This window comes from Bos javanicus, chromosome 10 (genome assembly GCF_032452875.1).
Source record: "Bos javanicus breed banteng chromosome 10, ARS-OSU_banteng_1.0, whole genome shotgun sequence".
NCBI lineage: Eukaryota > Metazoa > Chordata > Mammalia > Artiodactyla > Bovidae > Bos > Bos javanicus.
In genome coordinates, this window is record NC_083877.1 from 8,644,426 (window position 1) to 8,667,520 (window position 23,095).

Genomic DNA, 23,095 nt, shown 5'->3' on the forward strand with positions numbered 1-23,095 from the left:
TTAAATGACAACATTAAGCAAAACCACCAGGTAGAAAATACATACATTCCATCTGAAATTACTTAGATTTTATAATTTAAGCAATAGAATCTAAACAGATGCTACAAGAGTAGGCTTAAATAATTTTAATTATTTTCTAATAGAAAATAACAGATTGTTATAGGAAACTTTAAGGAATACACTTTCCATTTGGTTTTAAGATTATAATTGTGTAAATTAAGTATAAAATATCAGTAACTAGGCAGGGAAAATATAGGGAGTCTTCATTATCCAAATATTTATTATCTCATCCTATAACACTGCAGAATAAAAGTCAACAAACAGTAACAATTGGATGTAGATACCCAATAATATATCAACCACTCATAAAGTCAGTATTGACTCTATTTCTATTTAACATCAACAGCTATTCCCATCCATCCAATGTCTTCATCCATCAGTCTCTGACTTCCCAAGTAGTAAATACAAAAATGCAAAGAAAATGTAACATAAATTTCAAATCTCTCCAAGGTTGCAGGATTTCATGATGTATGTGATGAATGTAATGTTAAACTGTGTCCATCACAGGCAAAGCCATTGAAAAATGAGGATCTGATGGAGTCAGAATAGGTAACAATCCAAACAAGGGTGAGGAGATAAATGCTTCCCAAGAGAATACTTTGAGAATCCAAGGATTAGGGAGAGAGGACCTAGAGAAATTTGGTAAAGCCTTAAATATTTTTTTTAAAATAAACCTTTTATTACATTACTATTAAAGTGAAACATGTGAAGAATATTATGCTGTCACACAATTTAGAAAAATTCAGAAAAAATTGTCAATTTGGAAAAAACTGTCTCTCACAAAAATCAACACCTGATTCATTTTCAGAATCAGTACATAGCTGCTAACTTAAATTTTGCTTAATTAAAATTAAGACATTTATTTCCATAATTTAGCATTTGTTTCTCAGGAAAAATCTTAAATAAAAAACTATATATGAAACATTGGTCCTCACTGTAAATGGATTCATCCTAAGCAGCCCTTTTCAAACATTAATTCGGCTCAGTCTACTGGTATGCAGTCTCATCTCCAGGTAATGTTTATGAATGCATACTCAACTATAGAGTCATGTCTGTGTTAGATAATCCACATAGAATCAATACACACCTGGGCATTCCACACAACTACAGTTCCATCATCACCAGCAGATGCAAATCTGGTTAGAGAAAAAAGGTCAAGAAAAACAAAAAATTACTGATGACATTTAAGTGCTAAAATTACTAAGACCAATCAGACATTAGGGACTTCCCGGGTGGTCCAGTAGATAAGACTCCTTGCTCCCAGTGCAGGAGCCCTGAGTTCGATCCCTGGTTGGGCAACTAGACCCCACGTGCCAGAACTAAGAGTTCACATGCCACAACAAAGGCCTGACGCAGTCAAATAAGTAAGAATAAAAGTTTTAAAAAAGAATTACCCGACTTTATTAATAGCATTCTGACTTACTAATATCAATGTACATTAAGTTCTTTAAGCCAACTTAATAAATCTTTATAGAATACTTTCTAATTTTTGTGTCAGGTACAGCAAATCCAAAAATGAATAAGACCATTCAGAGAATTATAAGTGCTAGACTAAGAATAAGGGAGATCTATAAATGATCGTTAAAGTCCTTCCTTTAAAATTATATGATTAAACCCTGAAGTGACATGAAACCAAGCTGAGGAAAAGCTACAGTGACAGGAAGTGATATCCCAGGAGTAGACCAAAGGAATCTTGTCCTTAGATTCCTTATATTCTAGGTAAAGGTATTTAGATATTTTAACTCTACTATATTTAAAGCCAGTGTCTCTCCTTTGTTCCTCTCAGTTCTGTGGTCTTTCCACATAAATATCCCATCTCCCTTTCATGTCCTTTGGTTTGGAAAGTTTGGTTTCTGTTTTGGTTTTTTTTAATGAATATTCTTGAAAAAGGTAAAGGTAAGTTTGCTTCTTGGCATAAAAAAAGAATTGTAATGAACTAAATTATAGCTTTTCTCTACTCTTTACCATTCATTCACTACAGATCAAAAACCAACCATCTATACTTTATAGAGTAGAAGATAACCATGATACAAACACTATCAAGAAAAATAATCTGTACAGGATTATTAATCACAATGGCTGAATTATAATAAAATCAATATAGCATTGTTCTCAAGCAGTGTCCCAACACAGTGGTATACAGCAGTCACATTTTAACCATGTCAACTGATTTGTTAATAATGTACTACACAAGTGTGTAAATAATCAAAATCGATTCCAAGCTGTTCTTCTAATATCACTTTTTATTCACTTGAATTCAAAAGTTTGCTTTTCTGAATGGGAGAGAAGGAGGTAGTATTATTGAGAGCCAGCTATGAACTGCATCTGGTTATGGTTAATAACCATTAATAAGTGGTACTCCACAAGCAGCTATGGTGTTTAGAAAATGTGTACTTCCATGCAAGATTGTTAGCATATTTTCACAAAAATCTGGACATGCCTTAAACATCTTCATTAAAGTAAACATTGTGAGCTGTGTGTGCGCCATTGGGAGAAAAGTAGAGAACTGATACTTGAGGACACAAAAACTATTAATACTTTGGCCCTGAGAGTCTCTGTTCTATTGAATTTTACCCTATAGAGATCCATATAATCTCCCTACTTCAGTCATATAACACTTCCCTTAACAGTCCAAACTGAGCATCAAGTTCAAATTTCTCACGCTCAGTTTCAAAGCCTCATATATAGCTACTGTCCTCCACTGGCTCTGACAATTCCCATACTCAGTACCTGCTGCAGAATCTTTTGATTACATCTTCTACTGCAGGAGCTAAGAGATTAGGAGATGGGAAATTGGCCTAATGGAGTCTGACAGAGTCCATTAGTAACTTTTAATAAAGAACTACTTATCTTTAACAGAAAGGACCATTTAAAATGTCTTAGTTAACTAGATAGAAACCATACAAAGAACTATTTTTAAACCCATACATAACATTTATTCTGTTTTCAAAATGAAATATATAAAAGATATGGAGACTAAAAAGAAAACAATTTTATATTTAAAAACAATTTCTTATGCTTAATTACACAGACTGTCTGAATCAGAATACGAAGCAATGCCTTAAATATCAAAAATACTGCTGGATGTCAATCTTTAACAGCTTATGTTTCTAGGGCTATTGATTTCTTTTTACTTGTACCATGATGAAGGGGAGGGCAGAACTCAAGGTCTTAAGATTTCTTTGGTATAAAATATCAATTTCTATTGATTCTTGAAACTCTTATAATTGCTTTTCTCCCTTTTAGAAGAGTACAGGTTTAAAATATACTTTTTTCTAGCCCTGATTTTTAACTTCTCATTATTGCTTTATCATGTCTGAATCTCATGACTTCACAATGAGAGATGATTGAACGGTTGAGAGTTTAGAAATGAGATACAGAGCATCTCATCTCAAACTTTAATTCAATCAGTGGTGAACAAAAGTTAAATCTAAACAATGCTCAATAGTAATGCATGAATCCACAGCCCATTTTTTTCTTTTTATCGTTCAGAGGTCAATTATCCAGTTTGTGTATTATTCAGGCTTTTCAATTCTCATATTCTATTGCCTTTTCTTTTTTTTTTTTTGCCTTTCCAGTATTTATTATTACCTGCTCTAAAGAGGAAACGTGAAGCTTTAAAATGCAAACCAGTTTGACTTTGCTACATACCAGTACCAGCCATAAAATAACAAATAAAGGGAAGGAAGATCATTCACAAATGACAATTATCCATTCTCCTAGCATGGATAACTGAAAACTGGCAGCACTGTATCAGCTTATCTTAAATCAGTTTATCCTCATCCGTGAAGCACACACTCTAGCCATCTCCAAATGAGAAATGAAACTTCAATCTAAGAATCCCTAACAGTAAGATACACTATAACTATGAAAAGAAGTAGGGAACAATAAAAGAAGTAATTAAATGCCAATAATGTTTAATATAGTCAATGGAAGAAAAAATAGGGGCTATACTGCCATATAATAATATACAAAAAAAATTTTTAAGCATTCTAAATTAATAGAACCCAAAGATTCAAGTCTAAAGATTTTAAGAGAAATCCTTCTTTACTGATACACACAAAATAGTAAGATTTCACATCATGTGTTAGGGAAATGCCAAAATCAATTACATGTGGTTCTTATTTCAAGATCTTAAAATTCAGTGATTATTTAAAAATGTACTAAAGAAATATAAGACATCAACTGTAAGACATACTATTATTTTATGTACTATTAAGGAAAAATGCTGTTAGTTATAAATGAAAGACACCAATTATATGATGTATCCAAATTTTAGAGATGTTACTGTACCAAAAATAGGCTTTTTAGAATCAATGAAATTTAGTAATTATCGTACTTATTTATGTTTCCAATATGGCACTTTCCAGTCCAACACATTTCTGATTACCTCTAGCAGGTTTAAAGGACTAAAGAAATAGTCCTTGTTTCTTGGCATGAAAAAATGGCTGGAAAATTCTGAAAGAGATGGGAATACCAGAGCACATGACCTGCCTCTTGAGAAACCTATATGCAGGTCAGGAAGCAACAGTTCAAAATGGACATGGAACAACAGACTGGTTCCAAATAGGAAAAGGAGTATGTCAAGGCTGTATATTGTCACCTTGCTTATTTAACTTATATGCAGAGTACATCATGAGAAACACTGGGCAGGAAGAAGCACAAGCTGGAATCAAGATTGCTGGAAGAAATATCAATAACCTCAGATATGCAGATCACACCACCCTTACGGCAGAAAGTGAAGAGGAACTAAAAAGCCTCTTGATGAAAGTGAAAGAGGAGAGTGAAAAAGTTGGCTGAAAGCTCAACATTCAGAAAACTAAGATCATGGCATCTGGTCCCATCACTTCATGGGAAATAGATGGGGAAACAGTGGAAACAGTGTCAGACTTTATTTTTGGGGGCTCCCAAATCACTGCAGATGGTGACTGCAGCCATGAAATTAAAAGACGCTTACTCCTTGGAAGAAAAGTTATGACCAACCTAGATAGCATGTTTCAAAGCAGAGACATTACTTTGCCAACAAAGGTCTATCTAGTCAAGGCTATGGTTTTTCCAGTGGTCACGTATGGATGTGAGAGTTGGACTGTGAAGAAAGCAGAGCGCCGAAGAATTGATGCTTTTGAACTGTGGTGTTGCAGAACTCTTGAGAGTCCCTTGGACTGCAAGGAGATCCAACTAGTCCATTCTGAAGGAAATCAGCCCTGGGATTTCTTTGGAGGGAATGATGCTAAAGCTGAAACTCCAGTACTTGGCCACCTCATGCGAAGAGTTGACTCATTGGAAAAGACTCTGATATTGGGAGGGATTGGGGGCAGGAGGAGAAGGGGACGACAAAGGATGAGATGGCTGGATGGCATCACTGACTTGATGGACGTGAGTCTGAGTGAACTCCGGGAGTTGGTGATGGACAGGGAGGCCTGGCGTGCTGCGATTCATGGGGTCACAAAGAGTCGGACACGACTGAGCGACTGAACTGAACTGAACTAATGAACTAAATTATAGCTTTTCCCTACTCTTTACCATCCATTCACTACATGGCAAAAAAAAAATCATCTATATTTTGTAGAGTAGAAGGCAACCATGATACAAATACTAACAAGAAAAATAATTTGATAAGATGCTCAACATTGCTCATTATTAGAGAAATGCAAATCAAAACTACAATGAGATATCACCTCACACCAGTCAGAATGGCCATCATCAAAAAGTCTGCAAACAAATGCTGAAGAGGGTGTGGAGAAAAGGGAACGCTCTTACACTGTTGGTGGGAATGTAAACTGATACAGCCATTATGGAAGATGGTATGGAGATTCCTTAAAAAACTAGGAATAAAACCACCATATGACCCAGCAATCCCACTCCTAGGCATATACGTTGAGAAAACCAAAATTGAAAAGACACATGTATCCCATTGTTCACTGCAGCACTGTTTACAATAGCTAGAACATGGAAGCAACCTAGATGTCCACCGACAGATGAATGGATAAAGAAGCTGTGGTACATATACACAGTGGAATATTACTCAACCATAAAAAGGAATGCATTTGAGTCAGTTCTAATGAGGTTAGATTACACAGAGCGAAGTATGCCAGAAAGAGAAAGATAAATATCATATTCTAATCCATATATATGCTCAGATGGTAAAGCATCTTCCTGCAATGCGGGAGACCCAGGTTCAATCCCCGGGTCGGGAAGATCCCCTGGAGAAGGAAATGGCAACCGACCCCAGTACTCCTGCCTGAAAAATTCCATGGACAGAGGAGCCTGGTAGGTTACAGTCCATGGGGGTCACAAAGAGTCAGACATGACTGAGTGACTTCACTTTCACTTATGGAATCTAGAAAAATGGTACTGAATAATTTATTTACAGGGAAGAAATGGAGAAACAGACCCAGAGAAAGACTTGTGGACATGGAGACAGGGGAGGAGAGGGTGAAATGTATGGAAAAAGTGACATGAAACTTACATTACCATATGTAAAATAGACAGCCAACGGGAACTTGCTGTATGGCTCAGGAAACTCAAACAGGGGTTCTGTATCAACCTAGAGGGGGTGGGATTGGGAGGGAGATTCAGGAGGGAGGGGATATATGTATACCTATGGCTGATACATGCTGAGGTTTGTCAGAGAACAAAATTCTGTGAAGCAATTATCCTTCAATTAAAAAATAAATAAAATTTTTTTAAAAGGCAAAAAAAAAATAATTTGTACAGTGGCTGACTTATAATAAAAGTCACAGTGGCTGATTTATAATAAAATCAAGAAAGCACTGTTCTCAAGCAGTGTGAATAAGCAAAAATAGTCACAGTGGTGTGATCACTGACCTAGAGCCAGACATCCTGGAATGTGAAGTCAAGTGGGCCTTAGAAAGCATCATTACGAACAAAGCTAGTGGAGGCGATGAAATTCCAGGTGAGCTATTTCAAATCCTGAAAGATGATGCTGTGAAAGTGCTGCACTCAATATGCCAGCAAATTTGGAAAACTCAGCAGTGGCTACAGGACTGGAAAAGGTCAGTTTTCATTCCAATCCCAAAGAAAGGCAATGCCAAAGAATGCTCAAACTACCGCACAATTGTACCCATCTCACACGCAAAATTCTCCAAGCCAGGCTTCAGCAATATGTGAACCGTGAACTTCCAGATGTTCAAGCTGGTTTTAGAAAAGGCAGAGGAACCAGAGATCAAATTGCCAACATCCGCTGGATCATCAAAGAAGCAAGAGTTCCAGAAAAACATCGATTTCTGCTTTATTGACTATACCAAAGCCTTTGACTGTGTGGATCACAATAAACTGGAAAATTCTGAAAGAAATGGGAATACCAGACCACCTGACCTGCCTCTTGAGAAACCTATATGCAGGTCAGGAAGCAACAGTTCAAAATGGACATGGAACAACAGACTGGTTCCAAATAGGAAAAGGAGTATGTCAAGGCTGTATATTGTCACCCTGCTTATTTAACTTCTATGCAGAGTACATCATGAGAAACTCTGGGCTGGAAGAAGCACAAGCTGGAATCAAAATTGCCGGGAGAAATATCAATAACCTCAGATATGCAGATGACACCACCCTTATGGCAGAAAGTGAAGAGGAACTAAAAAGCGTCTTGATGAAAGTGAAGGTGGAGAGTGAAAAAGTTGGCTTAAAGCTCAACATTCAGAAAACTAAGATCATGGCATCTGGTCCCATCACTTCATGGGAAATAGATGGGGAAACAGTGGAAATAGTGGCTGACTTTATTTTTCTGGGCTCCAAAATCACTGCAGATGGTGACTGCAGCCATGAAATTAAAAGACGCTTACTCCTTGGAAGGAAAATTATGACCAATCTAGATAGTATATTGAAAAGCAGAGATATTACTTTGCCAACAAAGGTCCGTCTAGTCAAGGCTATGGTTTTTCCAAGAGTTGGACTGGGAAGAAAGCTGAGCGCCGAAGAACTGATGCTTTTGAACTGTGGTGTTGGAGAAGACTCTTGAGAGTCCCTTGGACTGCAAGGAGATCCAACCAGTCCATCCTAAAGGAGATCAGTCCTGGGTGTTCATTGGAAGGACTGATGTTGAAGCTGAAACTTCAATACTTTGGCCACCTGATGCAAAGAGCTGACTCATTTGAAAAGACCCTGATGCTGGGAAAGACTGAAGGCAGGAGGAGAAGGGGACGCCAGAGGAAGAGATGGTTGGATGCCATCACCAACTCGATGGACATGGGTGTGGGTAGACTCTGGGAGTTGATGATGGACAGTGACACCTGGCATGCTGCGGTTCATGGGGTCGCAAAGAGTCAGACACGACTGAGCGACAGAACTGAACTGAACAATGATTTACTTATTCTAGAAATCTTTAGTAAGCTTTACCTATACATTAAGCATTAATTTTATATATTTATATGCTTGATCCTGAAAGTAAAGATCAATGAGCTAAGTTCCTGTCTTTGAAGGGCTCACAGCCTGCAGTATGATGGAATGCTACAGGGTCCAAATAATCAGTCCACTGAGAATTCTGTAATGCTTATTTCAATTTATAGGAATCAGTTCCTATAAACACCTTCCTCTGGATAGCTCAGCAAAAGTATTCTCATTCTTGCCAACTGTGGGCTGAAAGAACAGCAAAAGTTCAAAAAGATTTGTATAAAATAAAGTATTACTGCAATAATTCCTATAGCCCTCACTTAAGTGCTTATTTAATAGTTCTTATTCAGGAGAATTTATTTTAATTAAATCAAAGGTGCTACAGATTCAAATATAACCTTAAAGGACATAAAAAATGATAAGCCATAAACCTAAACATAAATTTTCTTGTATTCAATATTTACATAACCATCAAGTCCTGGAAAAATAAAAATAGAGTATTACTATGACAATGCAGAAGTCCCTTTCCACCAAATCCACAAGTACTTTCTAATCATAATGCAACTAAAATAATATATAGTTTTATAATAAAGTTGAAAAATGCTAATATCAGAAACCAGACAAAAATAAAAAATGTCAAAATTTTCATTTAAAATAGACTTTTACTTACCTTGATGCTAGAATTACTTGAAAATTAGAGAAGTTTGTAGACAGAAACTTGTAAGAGAAGCTGAAGTCAACTTCAAAGCATTTTCAGGAACCATAGATATTTATGCTGTTGACTCTTTCATGATCTACTCTAGCATCAAAAAATTTTTCCCTTGACTAAGTAACACGTGAGTCTGAGTGAATTCTGGAAGTTGGTGATGGACAGGGAGGCCTGGCATGCTGCAACTCATGGGGTCGCAAAGAGTTGGACATGACTGAGCGACTGAACTGAACTGAACTGAAGTAACACAAAGAGTTGGACACGATTGAGCAACTAAGCACAAGCACATGTATTTAATTAACACAATTCTAATACAAACGTCTCACAAATAGCATAAAGACAGAAAAATCTTTAGTTCCCAGTTATTTGCAAAGGTAAAATCTTTGATAAGCTTTCACCTCCCCCAAATCACAAAGTTAAACTACATCAAGTTTATAAGTATTAGAATACAAAAAAATCTGTGTGACTTAAATTGGTGGCAAACTACATCTCTCTGAGCTCAAATACCTGTGAAGGAACTTCTGCTGCTGCTGCTAAGTTGCTTCAGTCGTGTCCAACTCTGTGCGACCCCATAGATGGCAGCCCACTATAACAGGCAATCCCGTCCCTGGGATTCTCCAGGCAAGAACACTGGAGTGGGTTGCCAGTTCCTTCTCCAATGCATGAAAGTGAAAAGTGAAAGTGAAGTCGCTCAGTCGTGTCCAACTCTTCCCAACCCCAAGGACTGCAGCCTACCAGGCTCCACTGCCTTCTCTGGAAGGAATTTCTACTACAGAAATATCCTTGGCCTCTCTCTGTCCCACTGAGTAATAAATAAGGTTAAAGAACTCATTGAGTATGCTCAGATCAGACCATTCTGGGTTCTCTGAGATTTGTCTGTTCATAGCGAGGGAACAAGGAGGGCATGGCAACCCACTCCAATATTCTTGCCTGGAGAATCCCATGGACAAAGGGGCCTGGCGGGCTACAGTCCATGCAGTCACAGAGTCAGACACGACTAAGCGACTAAGCACAGCACAGCACAGCAAGGGAACAGTCTGGTTTGGTCTTATTTTTGAGGTAAACTTACATCGGAGTGGGAAGCTTGCGAATGTCCAGCTGTACCAGCAATTCAGTGAATAAGTCTACATAACTCAGGGTGAAAATTAGGAAACCCACTGTGGTTGTATATCAAAGCTACATCCTTTAATCCAGCTTTTTGCTAGCTGGGTTGCTAGCTGGTAATCTAGCTATTAAGCTGATGGGTTCATGTCTATGTGTGTGATTCCTACTTCTAATAATATCCAAGAAAAAATATCTGAAACAAAAATAGCTTTTAAACTGGAGGGTTTTTCCCTCTATATCAAATGTATATCATTTTAAACTGTTCATTATGAAGAATTTAAATACATATAAAAGTGAGAACAATATAACAAAAATCTCCAGGTACTCATCACATGTCTTCAATAATTATCAACTTATGACCAATATTGTTTCATCTGTACCACAGTCAATACCCGCCCCCTGCAGATTATTTTGATGCAAATCCCGTATTTCAACAATAAATACTTCAATACGTATTTACATCACAAATAAGTTAACATTTAATTCCTTAACATCACCACAATGTAATCAAATTTGTCTCACAATGTTTTTTAAGTATATTAGAAGTAAGATCTAGTGAAAAGTGAAAGTTGGACACTCAGTCATGTCCAACTGCTTGCGACCTCATGGATGATACAGTCCATGAATAAGGTTCATATACTGCAACTGACCGATATATCTCTAAAGTCTCTCTTATTTTATTCTCTCTTCATATATTTTCCTCCTTGTAATTATGCATTTGTCTTCAGAGTTCTCACACTCTGGATTTTGTCAGCTACCTTCTTGCGTTATCATTTGATATGCATCTGTGTCCCTTGTGTTTCTAGTAAACTGAGACCTCTAGAGACTTAATCATATTTAAATTTGACTATCTGGTAAGACTACTTCTTCATAAGGAGTTTATATTCCCCAATAGGAAATACAATTTCTGGCAATCTTGTGTGTGTGTGTGTGTGTGTTTGTGATGTTAACAGCTATCAATAAGCATTGCCTAAATTTGTTATTCTATTAGAGATGGCAAAATAACAGTCCAATTCTATGATTCTTCCTAGCTTGAATCCTTCTATAAAGAAAATGTCCTCTCATCAAACACTACTGATCTCAAGATAGAGTTTGTATAGAAAGGCAGTATAGATCTTGACTTGCAGATACCCCTTCAAGACAGGACTAGCTGCCCAGTTATGAGGAAGGCGGTGAATCTGCCTCCAGCTGTTGACTTCAGAGTCCGTTTCAGCTTTTGAGCTGAAGTTAAACTACCTCTTTGGAGAAGGAAATGGCAACCCACGCCAGTATTCTTGCCTGGAGAATCCCATGGACAGAGGAGCCCGGCAGGCGATGGTCCATGGGGTCTCAGAGTCGGACACGACTGAAGCGACTAAGCACGCACGCAAACTCTCTCAGCTGGCACCCAGTCCCCGGGACAGAAGCAAGGTGGTGGAAGCCAGGGCACATTTCTGGATGACCCTCAGCCAGTGTCCAAGCAATGCAGGTTAGACAGTCCTAGTTATTTCCCTAAAGCAGGACCATCTAAAGAGCGTTCTTTCCTCCAGAGTCCATACTGGGCTTACAGAGACTTGGTCAAATCTCCATCACAGTTTGAGATGGCTCCCCTAGTCCAATCCTGCTTCTTCCCTTTCCTTTTGTATTTCTAACAATACTTTTTCATGCTTAACTCCATTTTATTGTCTACTTCCCAGGAAACTGAGGTATTAGGAGGATCTAAATGGTCTTGACTACTGATATCTATTCTCTAAATGTTATTCTTAGCTTTAGAATATTTTCTTAAAGATGTAGCATATTGTTCACTGTTAGTGAATTATCAAACTGTACTGTTTGTTTAGACCCCTGTGGATGTACAGCTTCACAGTCATCCTAGGGGTACACGCTGGCCTCCAGCCTGGCATTTCATGGGTCATCTGATTCTTTTCCAGTCATGATCACCATCCTACATAACCTTGTCTGTTTCCTGGAGAAGCAAGGGATGGTCAAATGAGCAACAGAGAAAACTATTCTTAAAATGTGTTATGAACTCAGTTTAGTTTAATGTGTCAAATGCTAGAGTATTACATGCAATTTTAGCACAGTCCATTTTTTGGAAGACTCTTGCTGAGGCTTAGCCTTCTTTAGTGATCTCCCAATCAATATGACCCTCACTTCATGTTCAAAAAATACTGAAGAAGAAAAGAAAAGGCAGCTGTCTGTTAGGTTATACAGGATTTATTTGGTATCTTCAAAAACCAATCTGAGAAAATTTTCCACTCACTGGTTTTAGCTGAGCCACCGAGAAAACAAGAAAATCCTTCTGCAAAATTCTCAATAAAATGATATTATCTAAAGACCTGAAGCGTGAAACCTGGATTACAACAGTTGACCAAAAATCCAGAATGTGATGTCCATAAAAACTAAATAAAAACATAAAAGGAATAATGATATAGTACTTAAATACTGGAAAGGTATTTCTGTAATTTGACAATGCATAAATAATGAACATATGTAATGGGAAAGCTATATCTGAACTATCTAAACTATTACATTAAGAATGAAAACACTGCGGTCTTCTGCTTGTAACAGTTACATCACTTGCATATTTTTAATGTAATTCTTACCAATAATGACTCTTTCAGGTTTTTTAAAAGTACACTACAGAATTAAATTTTTTCAAACAAAAGAGATCAAAAGTTCTTCAGGTCTGCAACTGAGTGAAAAACTTCATACCTAATTACATGCAAATTCTGACATAGTCATGACTTGAAGACAAAGAATTAAATGTGGTTCATATGGTAATATGTTCACCTGATTGCAAAAGCCAAAAAAGTTGGCCTGTTTTAAAATCTATTCAAGACATTTAGATTCACTGTGGTATACAATAAACGTGACCAACAATCTCCCTCCCTATATCTACCACCTTCTGAAATAGGATTTAGTTGCTTCTCCCATCAAGAGACAGAGTTCATTCATCAACTTACTGAATTCATGCCAGCTTCTGACTTGCTTTAACCAATGAAACAGCAGCAAACATACTGAAAATAGACTTGAAGAGTTTTACACTGGGGCTTGCCCTTTTACCAGTATTTAAATTCCATTCCTATTGAAATAGCACTCGAGCAACCACATGGAGAGATCCCCAGTCATCCCAGCTGAGACCACCGTGAACCTGCCAACCCCAACCAATCCACCAGGTAACCACATAAGCATACATGAACCTAAACAAGATCAGCTGATCCTGGCACAGACAACAGAACCATCAAGCTGAGCCTACCCAAATGTCACCCCACAAAATAGTGCAATAAATTGTTTGCTTTTGTTGCTGTTGTTCAGTTGCTCAGTCATGCCCAATTTTTGCAACCCCATGGACTGGAGCAAACCTGGCTTCCCTGTCCTTCACCATCTCCCAGAGTTTGCTCAAACCCATGTTCATTGAGTCGGTGATGCCATCCAACCATCTCAACCTCTGCCACCCACTTCTCCTGCCCTCAATCTTTCCCAGCATCTGAGTCTTTTCCAATGAGTTGGCTCTTCACATCAGGTGGAGCTTCAGCATCAGTCCTTCTAATGAGTATTCAGGGGCGATTTCCTTTAGGATGGACTGGTTTGACCTCCTTGCAGTCCAAGTGACCCTCAAGAGTCTTCTCCAACACCACAGTTCAAAAGCATCAATTCTTTGGCACTCAGTCTTCTTTATGGTCCAACTCTCACATCCGTATATGACTACAGGAAAAGCCATAGCTTTGACCATATGGACCTTTGTTGGCAAAACGATGTTTCTGCTTTTTAGGACACTGTCTAGGTTTGGCATAGCTTTTCTTCCAAGGAGCACACATCTTTTAATTTTATGGCTGCAGTCACTGCTTGGGCTGATATTTGACAATGGTAATAGATAGCTGATATTCTCTTCTATAGCTTTGTACTATTGACAAAACACTTACTACATCACTGAATAACTGAAGTATACACAAGTATTAAAGAACCTGCCTGCCAACACAGGAGACATAAGAGATGTGGGTTCGATCCCTGGGTCAGAAAGATCCCCTGATAAGGGCATGACAACGCACTCCAGTATTCTTGCCTGGAGAATCCCATAGACTGAGGAGCCTGGCAGGCCACAGTCCATAGGGTCACAGAGTCAGGCACAACTAAAGAGACTTAGCCTTCACACAAGCACCACACTGGGAAAATGCAATCAAATATCAGTATCTGTACAATGATCATTATTCTACGAGATGGCCTTTTCTTCAAACTCCTCAAACTATGTAACAAGAATAGTCAAGAAGACACTATGAAGGATAGCTGCTGCTACTGCTAAGTTGCTTCAGTCGTGTCCAACTCTGTGCGACCTCAAAGACAGCAGCCCACCAGGCTCCCTCATCCCTGGGATTCTCCAGGCAGGAACACCAGAGTGGGTTGCCAATTCCTTCTCCAATGCATGAGAGTGGAAAGCGAAAGTAAAGTCCCTCTTAGCGACCCCATGGACTACAGCGCACCAGGCTCCTCTGTCCATGGGATTTTCCAGGCAAGAGTACTGGAGTGGGGTACCATTGCCTTCTCTGGTTGAAGGATAGCAATCAATGTGAAATCTTAAAAATCTGAGGAGCATGTGTTCATACAATAATTTGGCTGGACTTATCCTTGGTTTCTAAAAGAGAGCTGGGTCCCTCAGACCTCACCTGAGTTTATGTTAATGAGATGACTCATGGTAGACCCTTAGACAATGTAAGGATGGGGACTGGCCATGTGGGAAATATGAACCATGTAATTAGAGGTTTGGGACTTTGAGCCATGGGATATCATCTTAACCTCCCAACCTGGGGGCTCAGGGAAGGGACGACAGGTAGAGAAGGACTGGAAACTGAGTTCAGTCATGTGGCAAATAAGTGAAATAATCATTCCCATGTAAAAAAACCCCAATAAAATTCTGGACACCCAAAGTTTGAGGGAGCTTCCTCACTGGTGATGCACACTGATACACTGAAAGGGGGATGTGTCCTGAGGACCCAGAAACTTTGCATTTGGTGTCCTTCTAGACCTGACTCTGTATCTCTTCATTTGGATAGCCCCAATCATATCCTTTATAATAAGACAGATGGCTAACAAACACATGAAAAGATGCTCAACATCACTAATTATCAGAGAAATGCAAAGCAAAACCACAATGATGTACCATTTCATGCCAGTAAGAATGGCTGCTATCAAAAAGTCTACAGACAATAAATGTTGGAGAGGGTGTGGAGAAAAGGGAACCCTCTTACACTGTTGGTGAGAATGCAAACTAGTACAGCCACTATGGAGAACAGTATGGAGATTCCTTAAAAAACTGGAAATAGAACTGCCTTATGACCCAGCAATCCCACTGCTGGGCATATACACTGAGGAAACCAGAATTGAAAGAGACACGTGTACCCCAATGTTCATCACAGCACTGTTTATAATAGCCAGGACATGGAAGCAACCTAGATGTCCATCAGCAGAAGAATGGATAAGAAAGCTGTGGTACATATACACAATGGAGTATTACTCAGCTATTAAAAAGAACACATTTGAATCAGTTCTAATGAGGTGGATGAAACTGGAGCCTATTATACAGAGTGAAGTAAGTCAGAAGGAAAAACACCAATACAGTATATTAACACATATATATGGAATTTAGAAGGATGGTAACAATGACCCTATATGTGAGTCAGCAAAAGGGACACAGATATTCTCTGTGGGAGAAGGCGGGGGTGGGATGATTTGAGAGAATAGCACTGAAACATGTATATTACATATATGAAATACATCCCCAGCCCAAATTCAATGCATGAATTCGATGCAAACAGGGCACTCAGAGCTGGTGAACTGGGACAACCCTGAGGGATGGGATGGGAAGGGGGTTGGAAGGGGGGTTCAGGATGGGGGACACATGTACACCCATGGTTGATTCATGTCAATGTATGGCAAAAAACTACAATACTGTAATTAGCCTCCAATTTAATTAATTTTTTAAAAACTGTAATCATAAATATAGTGCTTTCCTGAGTTCTGTTAGTCATTCTAGAGAATTATCAAACCTGAGGGGGTAGTGAGAATTTGTAGCTAACTGGCCAAAAGTGCAGGTGGCCTGGGAACCCCAGAGATTGCAGCTGTGACTGTGGTGAAGGGACTGTTAAACAGGACTGTCCTCTTAACCTTTAAAATTCAACACAACTCCAGGTATTGCCAGAATTGCACTGCATGTGGGACAATCAACTAAACACCAAAGACATAAGAAAAGCAGAGAAGACAAGGTTAAAGGACATCAGCAATGATACTGAGAATTGGAAATAATCACAGGAGCAGTCACCCACTGAGTTCAAAATGGATGAAAAATAATAAAGGTGGTATCAAAGACAAAAGAGAAAGTTAAGAGATGATAGTGGAGTAGTTGATAGAGACAAGAGAAGTGGGGTTAGGGATTCAGGATGGCATGCAACATGTACACTTAATAGTTGAGGGAGTCACTCATTCATTTAACAATTAGTTACCTGCTACATGTAAGGCACCATGCCAGGTACTAAGGATACTGTGGAGAATAAGAAAAAAAAATGTCCCTCACTCTCTTATACAGTTACACAATTACTTGTGTAATCATTATTTGTGATAGATGCTACAAAGGATAAGCATATAGTTGAACAGAGGCTTAATAAAACAGATCTACAGATCAATAACAAGCTAAATCTACAGTCCTAAGACCTATACACCTTCATTTGCAAATATACTAAACACAACATTATACATGTTAGCAAGGAAGTATAGAATAAGGTTCATTTTCCCATGCACCTAGTCAATTAATCTATGACAAAGGATGCAAGACTACACAATGTTGGAAAGAGTCTCTTCAACAAATGGTGCTGGGGAAACTGGACAGCCACATGTAAAAGAACGAAATTAGATCATTTCTAAACCCACACACAAAAATAAGTGCAAAATGGATTAAAGACCTAAATGTAAGATCAGACATTATAAAACTTAGACGAAAACATAGGTAGAACACTCTCTGACATAAATCACAGCAAAATCATTTTTAACCCATCTCTCAGAATAATGGAAATAAAAGCAAAAATAAACAAATGAGACCTACTTAAACCCAAAAGCTTTTTCACAGCAATGAAACAATAAACAAAACAAAAAGACAACCCACAGACTGAGGGAAAATATTTGCAAATGATGTGACTGATAAGGGACTGGTCTCGAAAATTTACAAACAGCTTATGACACCTAATAGCATCAAAACAAACAACCCACTCAAAAAATGGGCAGAAGACCTAAACAGACATTTCTCTATAGAGGACAAATAGATGGCCTTTAGCACGTGAAAAGATGTTCAAAACTGCTAGTTATTAGAGGAATGCAGATCAAAACTACAGTGAGACATCCCCTCACACTGGTCAGACTGGCCATCATCAAAAACCTACAAACAACAAATGCTGGAGAGGGAGTGGAGAGAAAGGAACCCTCCGGCGATGTTGGTGGGAATGTAAATTGGTATAGGCCATTGTGGAGAACAGTATGGAGGTTCCTTACAGAACTAAAAACGGAGCTACCAAATGACCCTACATCCACTCCTGGGGATATATCCAGAGAAAAACACGGCCTGAAAAGATACATGCACCCCAATGTTCACTGCAGCACTGTTTACAACGGCCAAGACATGGAAACAACATAAATGTCCACTGACAGAGGAATGGATAAAGAAAGAAAGATATATATATGCGTGTATATACATATATATACAGAGAGACAGAGAGAGAGAAGTGGGGGGAATGTTACTCAGCCGTTAAAAAGGATGGAGTAAGGCCACGTGCAGCAACACCAGTGGACCTAGAGAGTGTCACACCGAGTGAAGTAGAGGAGATATATCATATGACATCCCTTACATGTGGAATCTAAGAAGAAACGACACAAATAAACTTATAAAACAGAAAGAGACTCACAGACTTAGAAAATGAACTCACAGTTGCTGGGGGGAAGAGATACTTAAGGACTTTGGGAAGGTCATGTACACACTGCTATATTTAAAATGGATAACAACAAAAACCTACTGAATAGCACATGGAACTCTACTCAATGTTATGTGCCAACCAGGATGGAAGCGGTGTGGGGGAGAGTGGATATGTGGATATGTATGGATGTGTATGGCTGAGTCCCTTCACTGTTCACCTGGAACTGTCACAGCATTGCTAACTAGCTATAACCCAATACAAACTGTTTTTGGTGTTAAAAAAAAAAAAAAAAGAATAAGGTACATTTTGAATAACAAAAAATTCAAATTAAATACTTTTCTAATCTTCTACTGAAAATAGTACACTCCTGGGAGGTACCTGATATTTAAACATTTTGTGTGTATGTGGGGTGTGTGTGTGTGTCTGCGCACACGTGCACTCACTCATGTCTGACTCTGTGACCCCCCTGGACTATAGACCACCAGGCTCCTCTGTCCGTGGAATTTTCCAGGCAAGAATACTGGAGTGGGTAGCCATTTCCTTCTCCGGGGATCTCCCGACCCAGAGATCAAACCCGCATCTCCTGTGTCTCCTGCAGTGGCAGGCGGACTGTTTACCACTGTGCCACCTGGGCTGGTTCTCAAATTTAGATTCACCTTAACATACAGTTAAAACTCCCACCAACATTTTTTTTTTCCCCCCACCAACATTTTAAAATCACACATTTCCTTTAAACTAACAAGAGTATTTGTTGAGTACTCAAAAACAATAACAAAAAAGAAACCCAAAACTTTGAACAAGCAAAAATAACCATCAAATCACCAGAAATGATACCCTAACTTCTGAGCAAAAAGACTTCAGACACATATTTCATCAAGCCACTGAAGTCAATTTCTACTAAATGCTATTACTGATCAGTTCCAAAATTTTTACAAAAGCTAGATTCTGAATTTTGTAAAATTCCCCAAAAAAACTCTTTCCAAACAGTAGTCAATTGGGTAACTAGAGCTGCTTACCTTGAGTCATCTAACTGTACCAGATACCGTACAATGTCATGATGAGCTTTCAGTACAAGCAGTTCAGTGTAGGGGTTCTGGGTTTGTTCTTCACCTATTGTCTGTAAAGGAGATTTCTTGTAATGGGGGAAACAGAAAAAAACATAAAATGATTTATGATAAAAGATAATATTGGAATAAAACTATATGGTATACATCTAAGAACACAAGATTTTAGAAACTGTAATATATGATATCCTAATACTATATATTACTTCCCCTAATATTAAGTAACTGCCAACTTAACATAAAACATTTCTCTTACCACAAATCCACATAATAAATTTAAATAATTTCAGGTCAAAATAAATTTTAAAGGATGCATTTTGTTTTATGGAAATTATACCTCAATAAACCTGATCTAAAAAACTAATGGGCCAAACCAACACAATATTTTTAAATGGGTGTTTCTCAAAATTTGGCAGAAATACAACTTTAAGTCAAAGGGGTAAAATATAACATAGACTAAAACAGTGCCTACGCCATTACAGGCACTTGACATGCGTACTGAATGAACAAAGGAAAAATGAAATAATTCATAGTCAATGAATTCAATAAATTCAAATTTGGACAATAGTGATAAAGATTACTGGTAAATTTACACAGTATGATGCTTAGTCCTAAGACCTACACACCTTCATTTCTATTTGAAAACATGTGAGTGGCAGTCCATATGCCAGACAGTGTATAAAGGCACATATGGCTTATAACTCACTGAATAATTCTGTAAGGTAGATCTTACCAATTCCATTCCTATAGTCAAATCCAGTACTATTTCATGATAAAACTTGTTTCCTTAATCTCTAAATTGTAGCTTCTCAAACATGACAATACTGACATTTTGGACCAGGTAATTCTTTTGTTGAGGATTTTCTGTGCATTTCAGAATGCTGAACATCATTCCTGGCTTGTACACACTACATGTCAATAGAAATCCAACCTCTCCCTGAACCCCTCAATAATGACAATGAAAAATGTCTCTGGACATTGCCAAATGTCATCCAATGGGCAAAACCATCCCAGTAGGCAAACACTGCTTTAAACTAGAAGCCTAGATACAAAGTTCCTGCATAATGAACGAAGAATCACTGGTTCGGATAATGTACAAATTCACAGCAGTTATAAAACACAAGTACTTTTACACGAATAAATATACAATTTAACACTCATTAATGTTTAAAAAAAGTTAACTCAAAGCAGTAATTTTTTCATTTATCCCATCGCCCTTCTAGCAGTGGTTTTGATGAGAAAAAGCAAATGCAAGAAGTTTGAAAACTGTACACTACTTCCTCCAAATGAAAGCTTGCTAAACAGGGCAGAATTAGTTAATCAAATTCTATGATTAAAAAAAGAATTGGGTTAATAAGGAACTGTCACATATATCACATAGGAACTAGTCAATTTTCCACAATTCTTCCACAATCTTTAGAATTTAAGCCTATCTGTAATAAACCTAATTTTAAGTAAGAAATACTTTTTAAGACAACGAATAATAGGCCTCAACTGCAAAGATATGAGGAAGTTAAAAAGGAGAAGACTCCTTACAACGCACGTTTTTAACAATCAAAAATATTCCCTATAAAAAAGAGAGAGAATTCAACATGAATCCTATTCTTGAATAGCATTTGAAATAAATTCCAGACCTCAATACTTTCCAGGTTCCAAAATTACTTTATTCTCAACATTTAAGTCTATTCAGCTATTCGCCCCATGAAGAAAGTGTGACTATGGAACTCAAAATAATTCGAATATAATTTTAACTTTTAAGCAAATTATTGATTTTTAAAATAATCACATCTTTTTTGGTTTTATAGAATTAATGAAACTAATTTCATATTCCCTGAGCACGTATCAGTTGATGTTGGGAAGTGACAAAATATCAAACAAACCAAAAGTGTAAATCTGCAGTCACACCGTCTTACTCTCTACTAAATTGGATGCTTTTTAAATTAGAATGAGACTGCTTTAAGTAGGCAGAAGACTAGTTGGGCATCCTTGATTCTGTCGTTGGACTCCATCAGTTTCCGTCTCCACACCTCCTGGAAATGGGGTCTACCTAGCAGGGAAAGGGCCCCCCACCCGCGCCGACCTCGCCCTCGGAACCCGCAGGCCCCGCCTCCGCCGGGTGTCCCACGTCCAGATGCGAGCCGGGCTCAGACAGCAGCCAGAGTTCGGGCAGGCTAGGCCGCTGCGGCGGCAGGCAGGGTCCACCCGGCGATTTACCTCGGCCAGTCCCTGTGGTTCTCGGCCTCCCCCGATCAGCCATCGCAACATCCGGGCAGCGACGGCGTCCCGCGGGCCCCGGCCCAGGTCAACCTCAACTCCGCGCAAGCCCGGCCTCTTCCTGGTCCCCGATAGCAGCACAGCGCACCCTCTGATACCTGCCGGCTCAGGTCTGCCCGAAAGATCCGTGAGCGCGAAGCGGAGCCCACCCCAGACGGAAGACTTTTGTCCCCAAAGAGCTGCCGTACCCAGCTGCTAGAGGTTTGCTTTAGCGTAGCCACCAGGGGAGCAGCAGCCCAAAGCTAGGGTGTCCGCGGAGGTTCAGAGGCGTACGCTACACCCAGTGAGCACGCGCGGGGCGTCGCCCGGTTTGCGCGCCCAGATTGGGTCGTTGGAGCGGCCCCTAGTGGACGTGCGTGGCGCTGCAGCTGGATCCAGCAGAGCAAGTTCATGCCAGAAAGAAATACTACCCTCCTTTTTTAGATGGCTTGTGCATCTTTTACTTGGCTTGGGGATCAGGAAATCTTTCCCTCTCCCCGCAGTTTACTAAAGAGCTGCCTGGAGAAGGTATACTTCCCTGAACCCTTTCATCTGGACTAATCCAGTGGCATATGCGTACACCAGAATTTAAAGAATACTCTTCTGATCTAGAAAGCACTGGTCCAGATTCCTCCTTTGCTTTCTTTTAGGGCAGCAGAGAAAGAATTTCATAAGAGTATACTAGAGAAACCTCAGGAAAGCAGAAAGAGTGGGAAGTACTAAGCCTTCCTCTGTCCATCTAGACAACAAATGTACTTGTCAGAAACTGTTTGAACTATTCAATAGACTCTCAAGAGTGTTCTCCAATACCACAGTTCAAAAGCATCAATTCCTTGCCTCTCAGCTTTCTTTATGGTCCAACTCTCACACGCATACATGACTTCTAGAAAAACCATAGCTTTGACTAGACGGACCTTTCTCGGCAAAGTAATGTCTCTGCTTTTTAATATGCTGTCTAGGTTGGTCATGGAGAAGGCAATGGCACCCCACTCCAGTACTGTTGCCTGGAAAATCCCATGGATGGAGAAGCCTGGTAGGCTGCAGTCCATGGGGTCGCTAAGAGTCAGACACGACTGAGCAACTTCACTTTCACTTTCCACTTTCATGCACTGGAGAAGGAAATGGCAACCCACTCCCGTGTTCTTGCCTGGAGAATCCCATGGACAGAGAAGCCTGGTAGGCTGCAGTCCATGGGGTCGCACAGAATCGGACACAACTGAAGCAACTTAGCAGCAGCAGCAGCAGCAGCAGGTTGGTCATAGCTTTTCTTCCAGAGAGCAGTTCAGTTCAGTCACTCAGTCGTGTCCACTCCCGGAGTGAACTCCCGGAGTTCACTCAGACTCGCATCCATCGAATCCAAAGAGCAAGCATCTTTTAATTTCATGGCTGCAGTAACCATCTGCAGTGATTCTGGAGCCCAAGAAAATAAAATAAAGTCACTGTTTCCATTGTTTCCCCATCTGTTTGCCATGAAGTGATGGGACCGGATGCCATGATCTTAGTTTTTTGAATGTTGAGTTTCAAGCCAGCTTTTTCACTCTCCTCTTTCACTTTCATTTTGATGAAAGTGAAATAGTAACTATTCACATGAGTTATTTTAGGACAAGAAGTCCTGGTAA

General features: G+C 39.1%; 1 protein-coding gene across 2 annotated transcripts in view; it reads right to left on the reverse strand.

Moving 5' to 3' along the window:
- The window catches only part of WDR41 (WD repeat domain 41), a 47,479-nt gene extending 25,800 nt beyond the window's left edge, over nucleotides 1–21,679 (reverse strand). For both annotated transcript variants that reach the window (XM_061430028.1, XM_061430027.1), the window contains exons 1-3: nucleotides 21,438–21,679; nucleotides 19,176–19,291; nucleotides 1,148–1,196 (exon numbers count right to left, since the gene is read on the reverse strand). In XM_061430028.1, the coding sequence (XP_061286012.1) occupies nucleotides 1,148–1,196; nucleotides 19,176–19,291; nucleotides 21,438–21,488 (216 nt within the window). In that variant the 5' untranslated portion in view covers nucleotides 21,489–21,679. The remainder of the gene's footprint in view (nucleotides 1–1,147; nucleotides 1,197–19,175; nucleotides 19,292–21,437) is intronic.
- Nucleotides 21,680–23,095: the final 1,416 nt, after the last annotated feature.